General features: G+C 43.3%; 1 protein-coding gene across 1 annotated transcript; it reads left to right on the top strand.

The window, feature by feature from the left end:
- Positions 1–8,472, top strand: LOC109907501 (zinc fingers and homeoboxes protein 1). Its single transcript, XM_020505491.2, has 3 exons — positions 1–405; positions 4,085–6,871; positions 7,142–8,472. Exon 2 carries the CDS (start codon positions 4,201–4,203, stop codon positions 6,862–6,864), a length of 2,664 nt encoding a protein of 887 aa, XP_020361080.1. The 5' UTR covers positions 1–405; positions 4,085–4,200; the 3' UTR covers positions 6,865–6,871; positions 7,142–8,472.
- The last annotated feature ends 11,605 nt before the right edge of the window (positions 8,473–20,077 follow it).

The following is a 20,077-nucleotide window of genomic DNA, read 5'->3' as shown; positions in this document are numbered from 1 at the left end:
TTTTTATTTTTTTTCCCCCATGGAGGAAGTCGCTTTACGATGACGTTATGACGTAAAATATTTGTCATGACGCTCTGGGAGAAAAAAATGACTCGTTAGATTCGATGAGCTATCGATGCCTACATCTAGGTCGGTTTTAATGCATGAACAAACCAAACAAGGCGACGTTTTGTAGGCAAAGGGGAAGGGAGTGAAAAACCAAACGAATCTCGGCGCATTCACTATTCTGCTCTGCGTCTATGGTAACAACAGATGGACTTGCTGCGCCTGTGTGCCACTGCCGGAGTCGACAGTGCATTTGTTGGTGAGGGAACGACGGCAAAGGCGGAAGAAGGCGCATCAGCAGTCAGATTGGAAGCTAAGTGGTTGTTGCAAGATGCTTGTAAACGACAGTTATCTGCACGGGTATGTAATAAAATGAACACCATGCGAAGTTAATCATACATTCACGTAATAGCTGCCATTAATAAGCTTTGACTACCATTTCCCACTTTTTGCAAAATACTCCCATCCCCCCCAAAAACAGCAACATACCGTACACTCGTGACAGAGGCACAAGGGGACAACTAACAGATGAATATTCTTTGCAGTGTAACTGACTGACAAGTTGTTAAACACACTGGTAGTTAGCAGGCTAATGATACAGAAGTATTATCAATATTCCACGATTTAGGAATCAAATGTTTTATACTGCAGTTTTCTCACATCCATTTGCGTTGAGCTAGAATGCATACAGTATAAACAGCCACATATTAAGCGTGTTTTGTACAGCGCTCGCGCTATTTAAAGACTAGCATCAATGTTGCGCGTGGAGTTTAGTCATGGCAGTGGAAACAATGCAACGACTTAATGTTTGCGTATTAGTGGAATTAAACTTGATATACATGTCCCACCACACCTACAACAATCTGTTAAAGTACACTGAACAAAAATATAAACGCAACATGTAAAGTGCTGGTCCCCTGTTTCATGAGTTTAAATAAATAAAAGATCCACGAAATGTCAAATCAAACTTTGTCACATGCGTTGAATACAAGTGTAGACCTTACTGTGAAATGCTTGCTTACAAGCCCGTAACCAAAAGTGCAGTTTAAGAAGAGTTAAGAAAAATATTTACCAAACAAACTAAAGTAGAAAATAAAATAAAAAGTAACACAATAACGAGGCTATATACAGGGTACCGAGTCAGTGTGCGGGGTACAGGTTAGTTTAGGTAATTTGTACATGTAGGTGGTGGTGAAGTGACTATGCATAGATAATGGGGAGGGGAGAGTGTCTTTGTAAATAGTCCGGTGGCTATTTGATTAATTGTTCAGCAGCCTTATGGCTTGGGGGTAGAAGCTGTTTAAGGAGCCTTTTGGTCCTAGACTTGCCGTGCCGTGCGGTAGCAGAGAAAAGTCTATGACTTGGGTGACTGGAGTCTGACAATATTTATGGTCTTTCCTCTGACACTGCCTATTATATAGGTCCTGGATGGCAGGAAGCTTGGCCCCAGTGATGTACTGGGCCGTACGCACTACCCTCTGTAGTGCATTACAGTCGGATGCCGAGCAGTTGCCATACCAGGCGGTGATGTAACCGGTCAGGATGTTCTCGATGGTGCAGCTGTAGAACCGTTTGAGGATCTGAGGACCCATGCCAAATCTTTTCAGTCTCCTGAGGGGGAAAAGGTTTGGTCGTGCCCTCTTCACAACTGTCTTGGTGTGTTTGGACCATGATGGTTTGTTGGTGAAGTGGACACTCTCGACCCGCTCCACTACAGCCCCGTCAATGTTAATGGGGGGCCTATTTGGCCCGCCTTTCCTGTAAATCACGATCAGCTCCTTTGTCTTGCTCACATTGAGGGAGAGGTTGTTGTCCTGGCACCACACTGCCAGTTCTCTGACCTCCCTATAGGCATTTAGCTCATCTGGTAGGCTCGTGTCACTGGGCAACTCGCGTCGGGGTTTCCCTTTTGTAGTCCGTAATAGTTTAAGCCCTGCCACATCCGACGTGCGTCAGAGCCGGTGTAGTTGGATTCAATCTTAATCCTGTATTGACGCTTTGCTTGTTTGATGTTTCGTCTGAGGGCATAGCTCGATGCGGATTTTGCCTGTAATCCATGGCTTCTGGTTGGGATATGTACGTACGGTCACTGTGGGGACCACGTCGTCGATGCAGTTATTGATGAAGCTGATGACTGAGGTGGTATACTCAATGCCATTGGATGAATCCCGGAACATATTCCAGTCTGTGCTAGCAAAACAGTCCTGTAGCATACAATTTGCATGCTGACTGTAGTAATGTCTACCAGAGCTGTTTACAGATAATTTAATGTTAATTTCTCTACCGTAAGCCGCCTCCAACATCATTTTAGAGAATTTGTCAGTACATCCAACCGGCATCACAACCACAGACCACGTGTAACCACGCCAACCCATGACCTCCACATCTGGTTTCCTCACCTGTGGGATCATCAGAGGGGGAAGGGCGGGGTGCTGAGGAGTATTTCTGTTTGTAATAAAGCCATTTTAAACTATCTTAACCGCCATTGATAAGAAACATTACTGTGCATCCGTATTCATTGATCTAGCAAAGGCTTTCAACTCTGTCAATCACCACATCCTCATCGGCAGACTCGACAGCCTTGGTTTCTCAAATGATTGCCTCGCCTGGTTCACCAACTACTTCTCTGATAGAGTTCAGTGTGTCAAATAGGAGGGTCTGCTGTCCGGACCTCTGGCAGTCTCTATGGGTGTGCCACAGGGTTCAATTCTTGGACCGACTCTCTTCTCTGTATACATCAATGATGTCGCTCTTGCTGCTGGTGAGTCTCTGATCCACCTCTACGCAGACGACACCATTCTGTATACTTCTGGCCCTTTGGACACTGTTAACAACCCTCCAGGCAAGCTTCAATGCCGTACAACTCTCCTTCCGTGGCCTCCAATTGCTCTTAAATACAAGTAAAACTAAATACATGCTCTTCAACCGATCGCTGCCTGCACCTGCCCGCCTGTCCAACATCACTACTCTGGACGGCTCTGATTTAGAATACGTGGACAACTACAAATACCTAGGTGTCTGGTTAGACTGTAAACTCTCCTTCCAGACCCACATCAAACATCTCCAATCAAAAGTTAAATCTAGAATGGGCTTCCTATTTCGCAACAAAGCATCCTTCACTCATGCTGCCAAACATACCCTTGTAAAACTGACCATCCTACCAATCCTCGACTTCGGCGATGTCATTTACAAAATAGCCTCCAATACCCTACTCAACAAATTGGATGCAGTCTATCACAGTGCCATCCGTTTTGTCACCAAAGCCCCATATACTACCCACCATTGCGACCTGTACGCTCTCGTTGGCTGGCCCTCTCTTCATACTCGTCGCCAAACCCACTGGCTCCATATCATCTACAAGACCCTGCTAGGTAAAGTCCCCCCTTATCTCAGCTCGCTGGTCACCATAGCATCACCCACCTGTAGCACGCCCTCCAGCAGATATCTCTCTGGTCACTCCCAAAAACCAATTCCTTTCTTTGGCCGCCTCTCCTTCCAGTTCTCTGCTGCCAATGACTGGAACGAACTACAAAAATCTCTGAAACTGGAAACACTTATCTCCCTCACTAGCTTTAAGCACCAGCTGTCAGAGCAGCTTACAGATTACTGCACCTGTACATAGCCCACCTATAATTTAGCCCAAACAACTACCTCTTTCCCTACTGTATTTATTTTATGTATTTATTTATTTTGCTCCTTTGCACCCCATTTTTTATTTCTACTTTGCACATTCTTCCACTGCAAATCTACCATTCCAGTGTTTTACTTGCTATATTGTATTTACTTTGCCACCATGGCCTTTTTTTGCCTTTACCTCCCTTATCTCATCTCATTTGCTCACATCGTATTGACTGATTTCCTTATATGAACTGTAAATCAGCAAAATCTTTGAAATATTTGCATTTATATTTTTGCTCAGTATATATATTGCAGTAAAAGCCCCCCTCTACATTTTCTAGTAGATAGGCATTCATGTAAATTGTTTAGACCTTGAATTTATCTCTCAAGTATGTGCACATAATATGGCTCTCTCTTGCAGGATTTAAGAATAAGCCAACTTTCAAGTTTGAGTGCCTGAATGGAGCAACAAGTCCTGAACCAAGATTTAGATTAAAAAAAGAGATATATTCAACACAAGCTCAGATAAGACAGATAATGGCGAGCAGAAGAAAATCAACAACGCCTTGCATGGTCCCCCCTGTTCAAATGGTGGATTCAGACCCTGACATGGAGGTCGTTACAGAGGGAGATGGAGAGGCTGAGGAGGGGGCCGCTGACTGTCCTGTGGAAAACTCAACTGAAAGCATCCCGAATGAGGAGGACTCACAGGCCATCGACCACTTCATTAAAACTATGGACTCGAGTACGGCAGAAGGAGGTTATGAGTGCAAGTACTGCAGCTTTCAGACCTCACAGCTCAATATGTTTACCTTGCATGTGGACACTGAGCACCCAAATATAGTTCTAAACTCATCTTATGTGTGTGTTGAGTGTGACTTTCACACCAAGAGGTATGATGCATTGTTGGAGCATAATGCACGTCACCACCCTGGAGAAGACAATTTCACCAGGACTATGGTGAAGCGCAACAATCAAACCATCTTTGAGCAGAGAGTCAATGACTTGACCTTTGATGGCAGTTTTGTTAAGGTTGAGGAGGATGAGGACACATCCTGTAAGGGTATTGCCCTAAGCAAAACGCCAATCATGAAGATCAAGAGTAGGGCGGAGGCCAAGAAGTTTACAGGGTCACACAAAATGGCAGATTACAGTGTCATTAAAGTGGAGAGTGATGGTGAGGAAGAGACGGAGGAGGTGGTCCCCCCTCCTGTCACCCCCAATGTAGTGTCTGTGTCGACCCCTCTGACCGTTCAACCTATTCAGCAGAGCATAATGGTCAACAGCCCAAACGTGCTCCAAATAAAGACCAGTAACTCTGCCACAATGCTCCCCCCAGGGACATTGGCTCAAGTTCTGTCTGCCCTACAGAATCAGCAGACCTCCCAGACCCAGCTCCTCATCCCAGTCAGTAGTATCCCCACATACAATGGGGCCATGGACAATAATGTCCTGCTGGTCAGTGCCTACAACAGGTTCCCTTACCCATCTGTGTCAGAGATCATGGGTCTAGCAGCCCAAACCAAGTTCACAGAGGAGCAGATAAAGGTGTGGTTCTCTGCTCAGCGGCTGAAGCACGGTGTGAGCTGGACCCCAGAGGAGGTGGAGGAGGCCAGGAGGAAGAAGTTTAACGGCTCAGTGCAGGCGGTGCCACAGACCATCACTGTCATCCCAGCCAATTTTGCAACAGCAGCCAATGGCCTGCAGTCCATCTTTCAGACTTGTCAGCTTGTAGGGCAACCAGGGATGGTTTTGACTCAGGTAGGGGGTGGCAACGCTGTCCCTGTGGCCTCACCCATCACGTTAGCTGTAGCTGGGGTCTCCAACCCCAGAACCAGTGTCAGTAAGGTGCCAGAACCCTCCACCTCTGAGACTGCTTCTCCACTCAGTCCTGATTCCCTGGGAGCACGGCCTAAAAAATCCAAGGAGCAACTAGCAGAGCTGAAGGCCAGTTACCTGAGACGACAGTTTGCCACTGAGGCAGAAATCTCTCGGTTGATGAAGGTCACTAACCTCACCAAAAGAGCAATAAAGAAGTGGTTCAGCGATACACGCTATAACCAACGCAACTCAAAGGACCACCACGGCGTTGCCTTAAATGACATTTCAGTCAGCACCATAAGTAACGACGGCAGCAGCAGCACAGCCATTGTGATCGACTCCAGCGACGAAGCCAGTGAATCCTCTCCGACAACCCAAGGGCCCATTTATGATCCACGAATCAAGTTCCGCCACGCCTTTCCTGACTTCACACCTCAGAAGTTCAAGGAAAAGACTCCGGAGCAGCTTCTGCTTTTGGAGGCCAGCTACCAGAAGTCTGACACACCTAGCGATGAGGAGCTAAGTAGGCTTAGGATGGAGACTAAACTGACTAGGCGAGAGGTGGACGCCTGGTTCTCAGAGAGGAGAAAAATGCCAGTGGACTCTGATGGCACAGAGGAGCCGGAGAGTGAACGGATCAAAGCGCCTTCCTCTGGGCAAGAGGCTCAGACTCCACCCAGCGGCCGAAAGATAATGAAGAAAACCCCAGAGCAGCTCCACGTCCTGAAAAGCACCTTTGTTCGTACCCAGTGGCCCTCTGCTGAAGAGTACGACAAGATGGCAGAGGAGAGCGGGTTACCCAGAACCTACATTGTTAACTGGTTTGGAGACACCCGGTATGCCTGCAAGAACAGCAACCTGAAGTGGTACTACTTGTACCAGAGTGGAAAAGTTAACGAGGCAATGAACGGAGGTGAACTTAAGAAGAAGCCACGGAAACGCTTTCGAGGTTGGTCCAGGAGGACGAGGCGGCCATACCCCTGCAAACAAACAACCCCTACCATCAAAGTCAAGACGGGTAAAGAGATTTTAAAGGAGCACTACCTCAAGCATAAGGTCTTAAATGAGAAAGATTTGGATGAACTGGTGGCCAAGTCCAGTATGAGCTATGAGCAGGTGCGGGACTGGTTTGCGGAGATCAGCAGGAGGGAAGAGAAAGGCCTTGACCCTTTCAGTGACGGTGAAGAGGAGACACATGGCGACAGTGAGGCAGAGATGGAAGTGAAAGAGCAAGGGGATGTCGTCACTGATGAAATGAACAATGACAACAATAACAAAGATGATGAAAATAACAATGATGAAGTTGACAATAATGACAATGAAACCACGGGAGAGCCTCAATGTATCAAGCAATCACAGCCGGAGTCAGAGGATCAGTGATTTAAAGGTGAGTGACGATGAAAAGGATGGGTAGAATGAACTCATGAATGAAATCATTTTATAATTGTAAAGGCATTCATTCCTTGTGTGTCCTGGATGTTTTTTTTTACATTTTAACATGGCAAGTTTTTCCCCCCTCTGAATTAAATTAGCCTAATACAACTGTAATGACCTTTTACCTTTATTTCCTCTTTTATACAGTCAATGAGGAAATGTGAACACTTAACATGAGATTTTCTTCTACTTTTCTCATTTGGGATGTGTTTTGCTCCCACAGAATTCACAATGTTTGCCTACAGAAGAGGAGATGAAAAACACAGGTGAAATGTACTAATAAGTGTTATACTGCATGGACCAACCAGACACAAAGAAACAAGAGGTGTATGATGCCAAATAATTTTAGCAAGGAATAATGGATACATACAGTATGTTTTACCTTTGTTTAAAATGCTATTTGGTCTTTTGGGATATTTGAGTCATATTTGACCTTGCTATCTTTACTAAATCCAAGACATGTCGATGAGGTTAAACCTCACCTTTTTCCTGTAGGTTTATGTGATAACATTTAACAATTCTTTTTTTAAATCGTGAAATTGTGTCAAGGTTCAAGGGAATTTCCCATGTATTTTCTTTGATGTACTGACAAAACGGTTTTTAAAACCTCACAGATTTGTGAATATTACTTAAATCAGTGCCATGTTTTTGGGTTGTTTTAAATGGAACCAGTGCTTTAGTTCTACAAAACTGTTTTTATATGTATTCAAGTTCTTTGTTAGTCTTAAATGACGAAATATGGCGTAAGCTTGGTTAATATTATGCTCAGTTTTTGGGGGTGTTTTTTTGTTTGTATGTTGGCTTTCCAAATGAAAAAGGCATGTGTGCTGTAATTCAGGACTTAGTAAACATTACCTCAGTCTTTTAAGCTATGAGTTGAAGAAAGTGACTGTTCATTTTAGATGCGTTATAAAAATACACATGAAACATCTTCATTCAATTTGCTTCAGATGGCAGTTTTTTCTAAAGTAAGTAACTTGTGCTTTCCCCCCCAAAAAATTACGGGTTAAAATCTTTCAGGTGTACAATGACAATATATAGGGTGAAGATACCACAAGCACTTGGTATGGTTCCTTTATAATCAAGAGCCAATTTTACTTTAACTTTTAAAACTTTTCTTCCTCTGCTTATCTTCAAGAACTATGCTAAAATCTGGATGTACAGGTTATATGCAACTGTACATCAAATAACAATCAATTGAGGGGGATGGTGAATTGTAAGTTATTGTTTTGGTTCTCTGTTTTCAGTAGATGGGGAACCTTATAAATTCTGTACTATGATAAGCCTTTTGCCATCCTTAATTGCTGTAATAATTGACAAGTATGATTAGTCTATTTATTATATCTTACTTTCATGAATACTTTTTATCCGAAGCTAAAATAAACGTTGTCAAGAAAATGTATTTAGTTTCAGACCAGTGGTTTTGCAGGGAAGAAACAGATTTTCAGTAGTCAATGTCAAGCTATAGGAAAACTGCAAGCCATTGAGATCAAAATGTATAATTTTGTTTGTGCCATGCTTGTTATTAGAAATGTGGACAACACTGCCCCCTGATTTGACTTTTGCGCAATTATTGTTTGATCTACTACAAACTCAAGTTAAGATGCATTTGCGTTCCACAATTTTGTCATAACTGACATGCCATTTCAGAAGTATTTTAACAGTCATCTACGCAGCAAAACATACTTGAGGGAAATATGATTTTAATAGGATATTAGATGTCATTATTTGAACTGTACATCCTTAAATGGCAATATTTGTCAATCAGTTGTATTTATACCACCTGATAGGTTTATTAAGAATGAGCCGTGCTGAGGTATACTCTATGGTTCAGATTCTTCTGGTATGGCTGTCTTTTTATTCCAGGAGGTGGAGCTATTTGCAATGTTATTGTTTTTCTAAACCAACTTTGAATAAAGTAAGCCAGAGTGGGGTGATATAACATTTCAAGTACAGTTTTGACCATACTTGAAATTGTTATCACCTGTCCTACCAGTGTTACAATGATGGACATAGTGAAGGGGACTGTCTTGGTAGAACTAGTCACTTTTGCGGTCAACCTATATCTTCATATAATTAGTTATATTAGGGCTTCACACAGTAACAAGTCCATTTCACTGGAGATGCATTTACCCAAAGAGAAATGTCCCGTTGTGCTGAAAATCCCCACTTAAGATTTATTGCCTTGCTCAATGGGAGACTGCTTGATATTAGCCATCGAAGAGTTAATGTTAAAGAGAACTGGACAAATCAAGGGTGTGACCAGCTGTGGGCTTCCATCCTAATCAGAGAGGGGGGCGAGGGAAAATAATTAGATATGCAAGAAAGTTAAATAAATGGTGTCAGCGACCAGCAATGAGAGGTAGAATACATACCCATTCTCTGCTGACCCAGATATGCATACCCAGGCAGTGCTATGTAAACACGCATGGCGGTACAGATGAGCATGTGTTAATGCTGTACGCTCTCGTCTTGGCAGCAGCAGCATCTGTGCCAGCCGCAGCTACTGCTTTCCCCCAGCGATTACGCAGCAGAGGGCGAGCGAGGAGAGAGCAACCCAGTCTCTGGTGCTCACTGGGTCATGTTAAGGACGACTCTCCCCGTCTCCCCGCCCTCCCCCACGTATCTGCTGCTGCAGCCTGAGGTCCCTGAGCACTGCGTCGGCCTACATATCAAATGCCTGGCTGCCTGCTCCCATGTTGCGACACACTGCAAATAAAGCATTCCCAACGTCTGTCGCACAACGGTCTACAGTGCAAACCATTTTTTAATCCAGTTAATCCCCAATAACCCCACCTGGGATAATGCCCCCACATGACTATGTAGCCTATATGGGACGAATAGAGAACACAGAGTTCTTTACTGGGCTGAACCAACCCACAACGTGAGCGACTGCTTTGACGCAGCTATGGCAGTGTCCAGAGATGCGCCTCCCATGAACTTGTCCTTACATTACCCTGACTCGCAAGGCAAAGGGGATTCATGCTGTATAGCTGTTGACAGATATACCATTAGGCCACCATCTCTAGACTCCCGAACGGTTCAGTCCATGCACGCTACCCATCACACCGAATCCAGTCTGTCGTCTCATATTTGCCTTTGTGTTCCGAGTTTGAAACTGGGATATGATCCAGGGTAGTGAACAGAGGTCTGTTCTCAATGTACTGCACAGCACTTTTGAACCCAGCCTAAAAAGCCTGGGCTGAAGACACCATAGCTGGATCTCTGTGTCTGAAAAGGGGGCTGTTACACAATTGTATGAGGGCATTGAAATCTGAAGAATACAAAGAATGTATTCAAACAGTGTGCTATTTTTCGGGCAGCATGTTCTGTTTAAAATCACATTTGCCATCTGGTGGCTGAGGGACATTATTCAGGTAATGAACTGATACAGCCGAGAACAATGTTACATAGCGATCCCATTCAAATTGGTAGGAGACCAAATGAACCTGAATTCATTTAGCTTTTAAACGGAACAGAGCATCCCATCAACGTATCGCAGTGGAGCGGTATTGAAAATGACTTGGCTGAAGGAGTAATGTGTTGCTGCTACAGCGACTGTAGTATAACGATGTAATGTTATTGTGACTCTTGCACAAGCTTTACAGTTGGTCACAGGAAGCGGATGATCTTTTCACTTCACCATCTTCCGTTTGGGACATCTCTTATGGTTCCACTGGTCTCAAATATTCCAATATCAAGAATAAATAGACAAATCAAATAAAGAATCCTGACCAGAGGAGTGACCCAATTTCAAGCTCATGTCTAGAATTAACTTTGTCTTCTCTCTGCTCACAACCTACGCCATTATACCGAGGGACTGTCATCTTTGCATGTATTCATTGCCCCAGTGATACAATCCAATAATATAGATGTTCATATGCTGAACATGATATGTCCTGAATATATTTAGTTGCCTCTGATGTGTTCCTTCAATGCAGTCAGTGCATAGAATCCAATAATATACAATTATGGCAAAGTTCCTCTTGGGGTTAGAGAAGTGTCACCCCCTAACCCTGGTTCCAGTAGTCCACTCTGCGTTGTTACCAGTTCACCTTCATCTGCCTGGCGTTTTGTATTGTGTCAGCGAGGTACTTTTCCGACCGTACCAAGTCACCACACAGTGTGCCGGTTTATCTAGGTCACAGCTGACATGAAAGCGTGTCGTGGGTACAGACATTTTAATCACGCCCGCTCTAACCGATCCTTCAATGCCAGTTTTAACAAACCATTCCCAGACGTTTTGAACAATGTTGTGCCCCCCCCTCATGTCAATGCATTTGCTGCACTGCCACAGATAGTAAAGCCTGATTTCAAACTGGTTACATCAACTCTCAATTCCGGCTTCGCAAATGTCATTGGTTGTCAAAGAGAATGCAGTGTCCTCAAAGTGCCACTGACATTCTCCTGTGCAGTTTCCTCCTGTGGTGCATCCGTGTCTATGGAGGTCAAGTTAACAGTAAAAAAAAATGTAAAACTCATTTTGATCAGTCACCAATCCCCAAGGTTTTCTCTGACGTAGATTGTATCTGACCTTGTTCCTGACTTCATAGACCAGACAAATACACATCTCAGATCAATGAAAATATCTAAATTTATGCTTTCAGCAAATCACACAACTGTGTCTGTGACTTCTGAAAAGTGGACCAGGAAACCTGTTCCATATCAAATGACTATGTGCCACTGGTATGATCCTTCATCTGTCTTCTCTATTAAAGAAAATATCCCCTAATGTTGATGATAGACTGAGTTGGTTATTAGCATCACTAGCCTTCTTCTACCAGGTGATGCATACACCCTCACTCACAAACGCTATCACACACACACCTCATACTCACTCAAAATGGTGGCCGGCAAGTTCGGCATGGCGGCAGCTGCGATCTAGATGAAAGAACTGTAAATTCTCAGCAACTTCTCAGTCATGCTGAAACTTTTGGGTTTGGAAGGAATGTTTTATACCAAACTTTCATAACACCTAGGCACAAACCAAAACGAGCATCAAAAGCCAGTCTGAAATCTCAAAATAATCTCAAATAATAACTCTATGCCTTCTCTTATCGGGTGATATCCATCAATGCCCTGGACCTCAGTTTAATCGGCAACACCATCAAATGGCCTATGCAGCCATGTTCCTCCTGCGAACATTAGATTAAGAGTTAAAGCAAAGGTCTGGTATGTTTGGAATGCGTGCAGTGGATTCATCTAAAATGCAGTGAACCTGGCTTTGGGAAAGGGGTCAATGAAACGTATCTTTGCTGTCTGTGTGCTGTACCCGCTGGGTATGTGAGCATTGAAGGTGGAGTGGGACCAGAGGACTTACCTGGGTTACCAAAGTTTGTTGCTTCAGCGTCTTTAGATATTTTTGTCAGATGTTACTATGGAATACTGAAGTATAATTACAAGCATTTCATAAGTGTCAAAGGCTTTTATTGTCAAAGGCTTTTGATTACATGAAGTTGATGCAAAGAGTCAATATTTTCAGTGTTGACCCTTCTTTTTCAAGACCTCTGTAATCCGCCCTGGCATGCTATGCTGTCAATTAACTTCTGGGCCACATCCTGACTGATGTCAGCCCATTCTTGCATGGGTTTTTCTTTGTCCACCTGCCTCTTGAGGATTGACCACAAGTTCTCAATGAGATTATGGTCTGGGGAGTTTCCTGCCATGGACCCAAAATATTGATGTTTTGTTCCCCGAGCCACTTAGTTATCACTTTTGCCTTATGGCAAGGTGCTCCATCATGCTGGAAAATACATTGTTCGTTACCAAACTGTTCCTGGATGGTTGGGAGAAGTTGCTCTCGGAGGATGTGTTGGTACCATTCTTTATTCATGGCTGTGTTCTTAGGCAAAATTGTGAGCGAGCCCACTCCCTTGGCTGAGAAGCAACCCCACACATGAATGGTCTCAGGATGCTTTACTGTTGGCATGACACAGGACTGATGGTAGCTCTCACCTTGTCTTCTCCGGACAAGCTTTTTTCCGGATGCCCCAAACAATCGGAGGGTATTCATCAGAAAAAATGACTTTACCCCAGTCCTCAGCAGTCCAATCCCTGTACCTTTTGCAGAATATCAGTCTGTCCCTGATGTTTTTCCCTGGAGAGAAGTGGCTTCTTTGCTGCCCTTCTTGACACCAGGCCATCCTCCAAAAGTTTGCCTCACTGTGCGTGCAGATGCACTCACACCTGCCTGCTGCCATTCCTGAGCAAGCTCTGTACTGGTGGTGCCCCGATCCCGCAGCTGAATCAACTTTAGGAGACGGTCCTGACTCTTGCTGGACTTTCTTGGGAACCTTGAAGTCTTCTTCACAACAATTGAACCGCTCTCCTTGAAGTTCTTGATGATCCGATAAATGGTTGATTTAGGTACAGTCTTACTGGCAGCAATATCCTTTTTGTGCAAAGCAATGATGACGGCACGTGTTTCCATGCAGGTAACCATGGTTGACAGAGGAAGAACAATGATTCCAAGCACCACCCTCCTTTTGAAGCTTCCAGTCTGTTATTTGAACTCAATCAGCATGACAGAGTGATCTCCAGCCTTGTCCTCGTCAACACTCACACCTGTGTTAACGAGAGAATCACTGACATGATGTCAGCTGGTCCTTTTGTGGCAGGGCTGAAATTCTGTTAATTTGCATGGCAAAGAGGGACTTTGCAATTAATTGCAATTCATCTGATCACTCTTCATAACATTCTGGAGTATATGCAAATTGCCATCATACAAACTGAGGCAGCAGACCTTGTGAACATTTATATTTGTGTCATTCTCAAAACTTTTGACCACGACTGTACTATCGAAGATCAATGAGATACGCCTGTTGGCTCGCAAATCAGAGGTGGGTGTCTTGTGTTTTACAAAGACATGGTTGCATTCATCAGTTTGAGACTCCAAAATTGAGATAGTAAGGATCAGAATCAGAAAGGTGGAGGGGATATGTGCGTTTGTAAGATCGGACATAACTTATAACGTCAGATCGGATTTAAGCGTTGATCTGGAGATTGTCTGGCCACTCAATCAGAATGCATTCTATGAAGGTCTTAAACTTGTGTTGTCAAACTGTAATGATTCTCTGCTGAAGTAAATAATTTTGTTAGGGGATTTCAATACTGGATGTCTGCATAAAGTTAGGGGAGATGGAATATGAAAAAGCAGAGGATGCCAATGAATTCAACTCTTTTTTTAAACTTATTTTGCCAGCAAGCTGCCTGCCACCTGTTCTGGTTTGTATGGAAACGACCAAGTCAAGAACTATTATGCAGAGTAAGGGGTCCAGCCAAACTCTTTTTCTTTTGCAAAGGTAGCAACAGCCAAAATAGCCAGTATGCTAGCAGAGCTTAAATGCTCCAAAGCCACAGGCCTGGATAATATTCCTGCAAGGTTTCTTAAAGATTCTGCTGAGCACATTGCCCCTTGTATTCCGCATATTGTTAATCTCTCGCTTGAACAAGGCATCTTTCCCAGGGACATGAAACACACTAAAGTTATACCTCTGCATAAGAAGGCGATACAGTCTGACCCTGGTATCCTCAGTATAACAAAGATACTGGAGAGAGTTGTACATGAGCAAATGTATAAATGTCAACAAAGTCTAATGTATGATTTTCAGTCAGGTTTTAGAAAAATGTATATATACTTTACTGACTTCACCAGGAAATAGATTGATATATGCACAGAGATTTCTCTGTGGAATTGTACTGCTTGACCTACAGAAGGCCTTTGATACAGTTAACCATTGTATCCTAATCTCCAAACTGGAGGCACTGGGGTTAAGCCGTATTCCTCTAGGCTGGGTAAAGTCCTATTTATCAGGTAGGGAGTAAGTAGTAGAGGTTAATGGTTCACTGTCTCAGGCAAATCCAATGAGTTGTGGCGTTCCGCAGGGGAGCATGCTTGGGCCTCTACTGTTTTTACTTTATATTAACAATATTTGTATTTCTTTATTTTACCTTTATTTAACTAGGCAAGTCAGTTAAGAACAAATTCTTATTTTCAATGACGGCCTAGGAACAGTGGGTTAACTGCCTGTTCAGGGGCAGAACAAAAGATTTGTACCTTGTCAGCTCGGGGGTTTGAACCGCTAGGCTACCCTGCCGCCCCATATGAAAGATGCTTGTTCTTGCCGTCTTCCTTTATGCGGATAACTACACTTCTGGTGTCTCACAAAAGTAAAACTATGTTGGAGAGTATATTTAGCACAGAGCTTACTAACATTAGCAAGTGGCTTGGAGATAAGCTATTAGGGAAAACTGAGGCAATTATTTTGGGATCCAGACCTAAATCGAGGGTCCTCTAAAATCAGAGTGGAGTTAGGGGGTGAGGTGCTGACTACTAAAACCTATGTTAGCTACCTGGGATGCATCCTTGATGGAAGCTTGGGAGGTGTGAGCATGGCCACTAAAGTGCGAGGGAAGGTTGATGCTAGGACTAAGTCTTTGTCCAGAAAGCCCAAGCTGCATGATAAAGGACTTGAAAGTGCTAGCTCCTTCAATGCCATTTTGACTACGCTAGTACATCCTGGTTTGGGGGCTTATCCAAGCTTATGAAGGAGAAGCTCCAGATAGCCCAGAATAAGCTGATCAGGGTAGTATTGAAGGTGAGTCCACGTACTCACATATGCAGGAGCTGCTTTCAGGAACTCAGCTGGCTGCCTGTTGAGGCTAGGGTATCCCAGATTAGACGGTTTGGTTTACTGTAGTATTTATGTTTCTGTGCCCAGATATCTAACTGATTCATTTCCCTGTGTTAGGGATGCACACAATCACAGCACCAGATCAGGTGTTTCTAATGTGTGCTTATACAGGTTCAGGAGTAATGATGGGAAAGGTACTTTCTTGTATACTGGGGCCCAGAGTGGAATGAGTTGCCTCTGCCCATAAAAACAACATCCTCTCTGGGTAGTTTAAAAATAAACTATTCTGGTTCCATATGAATGGCCCCTATGATGTAACGGCAATGATGAGATAGATGTTCTTCTTCTTTGTTTTATTATCGAGCTGTCATACTGTGTTCCGTGTTCGATCTTGCCTAGCCATCTTGTCTCAAGAGGACCACAATGGAAATAAGTCCAACTTTTTGTGTTATCCTCAATGATTTACCTCATGTGTATGCATGTATGGCTTCTTCAAGGTTTGTGTGTGCTTGTTTATAAAAATGATTCAAATGAATAAACTAAACTAGTCCATCATACACATTCATTATCTTTCACTTTCAGATGTTGGACCAAAACATTACGATACGGGTTTAAGTATCAAGCCATCCAGTTGTTTGGGACACAATGAGGGAGCACCTGCTCAGCTTCCTAATGGTTTGAGTTGACATGGGCGGCAGCGCCTTTCTCTTGACGCCGGAGTTCCTGTGAGCTTGTAATCACTTCCTCCTATTAAGCACTCCGCATTGTTGGCCGACCTTGACTCAGAGGCCCAACAGTGAGGGGCATCTGATTTCTCTTCCACCTGGCCCATTATTCCTGTGCCTGAGTCCCTTAAAATGTGACCATCTCTTTATCAAAAGCTGAAACATAGGCCTGCAGGTATTGCAGCAGGTTGTGCAGGGCAGGCCATCTTCTTGTTGATATTGTGGCAAAATACCAAGTGAAGCACAAGCAAAGCCATTTAAATCTCTGGTTGTTCTCAACAATGTTGGCTGCTTCTGTTAAGACCCACACTTCATCTCCATTGTGCATCTTGCCTGTGTTGCTCTGACCACTAATATCCCAGCAGACAGAGCCTCAGGACCTTGAACCAATATTAGATGTACCCCAGCAGGGCTAAGTGGGAAGTAACAGAACTCCAGCTCTGTTGTCTGATGGTCTCGAGTCAACAGTGGTGGAATTGAACAAGGTGAACAAATCCCTCCAGTGATGCTTGTCATCTCTTTTGCAGGATGGTAAGCTGAAGGGTCATCTTTTTCTCCTGCTTTTGCTGATGACATGCAGAAACAACCCCAATGGCTGATGCTGTATTTGTGCTTTAACACTTTAAACTAAGGCTTTGCCAACTTCATGTTAATTCATGACGCTTGAATTCCGCTTAAGAACTGAGGGATGGACAGTGTCCTCAAGGTGTACAGCCTGCTGCATTGGTACTCAGACAATTTGTGGTGTCAACATTTGAATACTATAAAAACAGGAGGCTTGCGCTTTGCCTAAATTAATTTACTGGCGTATCAGGTTCTGTTGGTGGGCCCATGGCCAGTCAGCCCGGAGTGATTAGCTCTGTCCTGTACCAGTCAAATCTCAAGGTAAACCTTCTGAGACACATTACATCTGCCAAGAGCAGATGAGAGAATGCCAGCCCAGTGCCCTATTACAGCGGTTACTCTACTCTCTAAGCCCATACTAGACTTTAAAATAAGGTTGGTACAGTAGATGGTGAACTGACATCCTAAAATGAATTGTTAAAATTGGCCTTAGCCATCAGGAAGTGGAGGATTTCCAGGAGGTGAGACACCATTATACTGGATGCCCAAAACATTTTTTCAACAGAAGTGGATGGCAAAGGCCAGAAATCACATTACTGCCCGATAGTGGCACAGGATTGAAAGCTGTGCTGAGTTAAAGGCATCATTGTAGAGTAAGGGCTGAATAGTTCCCTCTCGTGCCATGACATTGGTGAAGTGGTCCATTTAGAGAAGCAATCTGTGTTTCGTAAATCAAATAAGTAGGCTGCAGATTAGTGCATTAGCACTGAAATAGTGCAAGTTTCCTGCAATAACAGAAAAGTCCCATATGGTCTGAAGTGGGAAAATATGGGTTATGAGTAAAGGCCCCAAAAAAAATCCTAATTGATATACCCTATACAAGCTTCTTCTATCCAAAAAAAGAGAGTGCACACTTCCAATACGCATGAATTACTTAATCCACACAGTATGTTAAGGTAACATTACATGGTGGAGCTTGTAACATTACACAGTTCAATGATTGTTTGGAAATGACCACATTAAATCTGAATGAAAAATCCAAACAAATGCAATAAAACAATTACACATGATAATTGCATACAAATTAGACTGTTGGCTGTCTCACAAACTGTTGTATGCTATATTGAAAGATGGCCACATTCAAATGGTTCTCCCAATTATAACCACACAAATAAGATGGTTACATAATGGTTTTCAGACAGGACTAATACTGAAAGGCTAGGGTAATTTGATTGGTAGTCCAGCAGAAAGTATTCACAGGATTTGGCTCAAGATCCGAGTTTACCTGAGCTCAGAAAGGTTTCTTCACAATACGTTGCATCCAAGTTACCTCATGACATGCTGCATACATGGGACAAAGAGTAAACACAGCGAGTTACCTTTAAAAAGGCTCTGTTTTATTGGATTACAGCAGACAACTGGTTTTTGAAAAGAGTAAGCAGGATCTTGGTATAAGTGGAGTATTTGTTATACAGTGCCTTCGGAAAGTATTCAGACCCCTTGACTTTACACATTTTGTAAAGTTACAGCCTTAATCTAAATTGGATTAGTCCAATATACCCCCAATCTACACACAATACCCCAGAATGAGAATGTAAAAACAGGTACATTTTTGCTAATTAAAAAACCTGAAATATCATATTTACATAAGTATTCAGACTTTACTCTGTACTTTGTTGAAAACCTTTGGCAGGGATTACAGCCTCGAGTCTTCTTGGGTATGACACTTCAGGCTAGGCACACCTGTATTTGGGGAGTTTCTCTCATTCTTCTCTGCAGATCCTCTCAAGCTCTGCCTGGTTGAATGGGGAGTGTTGCTGCGCAGCTATTTTCAGGTCTCTGCAGAGATGTTCGATCAGGTTCAAGTCCGGGCTCTGGCGGGACCACTCAAGGACATTCAGTGACTTGTCCCGAAGACACTCTTGCATTGTCTTGGCTGTGTGCTTAGGGGCGTTGTCATGTTGGAAGTTGAACCTACACCCTAGTCGGAGGTCCTGAGCATGTTTTCATCAAGGATCTCTCGAATCTTTGCTCTTTTCATCTTTGCCTTGATCCTGACTAGTCTCCCAGTCTTTGCTACTGAAAAACATCCAAAGCATTATGCTGCCAAGTTTCCGACAGACGTGACACTTGGCATTCAGGCCAAAGTGTTGAATCTTGGTTTCATCAGTCCAGAGAATCTTGATTTTCATGGTATGAGAGTCTTTAGGTGCCTTTTGGCAAACTCCAAGCAGGCTGTCATGTGCCTTTTACTGAGGAGTGGCTTCCGTCTGGCCCCTCTACCATATAGGCCTGATTGGTGGAGTGCTGCAGAGATGAGAGAACCTTCCAGAAGGACAACCATCTCCACAGAGGAACTCTGGAGCTCTTTCAGAGTGACCATCGGGTTCTTGGTCACCTCCCTGACCAAGGCACTTCTCCCGATTGATCAGTTTGGCCGGGCAGCCAGCTCTAGGAAGAGTCTTGGTGATTCAAAACATCTTCCATTTAAGAATGATGTAGGCCACTGTGTTCTAGGAGATCTTCAATGCTGAAGAAATGTTTAATACATTTGCAAACATTTCTAAAAACCTGTTTTCACTTTGCCATTATGGGGTACTGTGTGCAGATTATAGGTTGACCAATTAATTGGAATGTCCGATTAATTAGGGCCGATTTCAAGTTTTCATAATCGGAAAGCAGTATTTAAATGTACATTTTTTAAATTGTATTTTAAACCTTTGAATTATTTTAACTAGGTAAATTGTGTCACTTCTCTTGCAACAGAGTCAGGGTATATGCAGCAGTTTGGGCCGCCTGGCCTGTTTGCGAATTGTGTGAAGACTATTTCTTCCTAACAAAGACAGCCAACTTCGCCAAACGGGGGATGATTTAACAAAAGCACATTTGCGAAAAAAAGCACAATTGTTGCACGACTGTACCTAACCATAAACACCAATGTCTTTCTTAAAATCAATACACAGAAGCATATATTTTTAAACCTGCATATTTAGCTAAAAGAAATCCAGGTTAGCAGGCAATATTAACTAGGTGAAATTGTGTCACTTCTCTTGCGTTCATTGCACGCAGAGTCAGGGTATATGCAACAATTTGGACCGCCTGGCTCGTTGCGAACTAATATGCCAGATTTTTACGTAATTATGACATAACATTGAAGGTTGTACAATGTAACAGCAATATTTAGACTTAGGGATGCCACCCGTTAGATAAAATATGGAACGGTTCCGTATTTCACTG

Source organism: Oncorhynchus kisutch, linkage group LG17, assembly GCF_002021735.2.
Source record: "Oncorhynchus kisutch isolate 150728-3 linkage group LG17, Okis_V2, whole genome shotgun sequence".
NCBI lineage: Eukaryota > Metazoa > Chordata > Actinopteri > Salmoniformes > Salmonidae > Oncorhynchus > Oncorhynchus kisutch.
This window is presented reverse-complemented; position numbering and strand designations above follow the sequence as displayed.

What these genes read in the sequence shown, in the direction of transcription:
- LOC109907501 (XM_020505491.2), top strand. Translation starts at nt 4,201, where the DNA reads ATGGCGAGCAGAAGAAAATCAACAACGCCTTGCATGGTCCCCCCTGTT.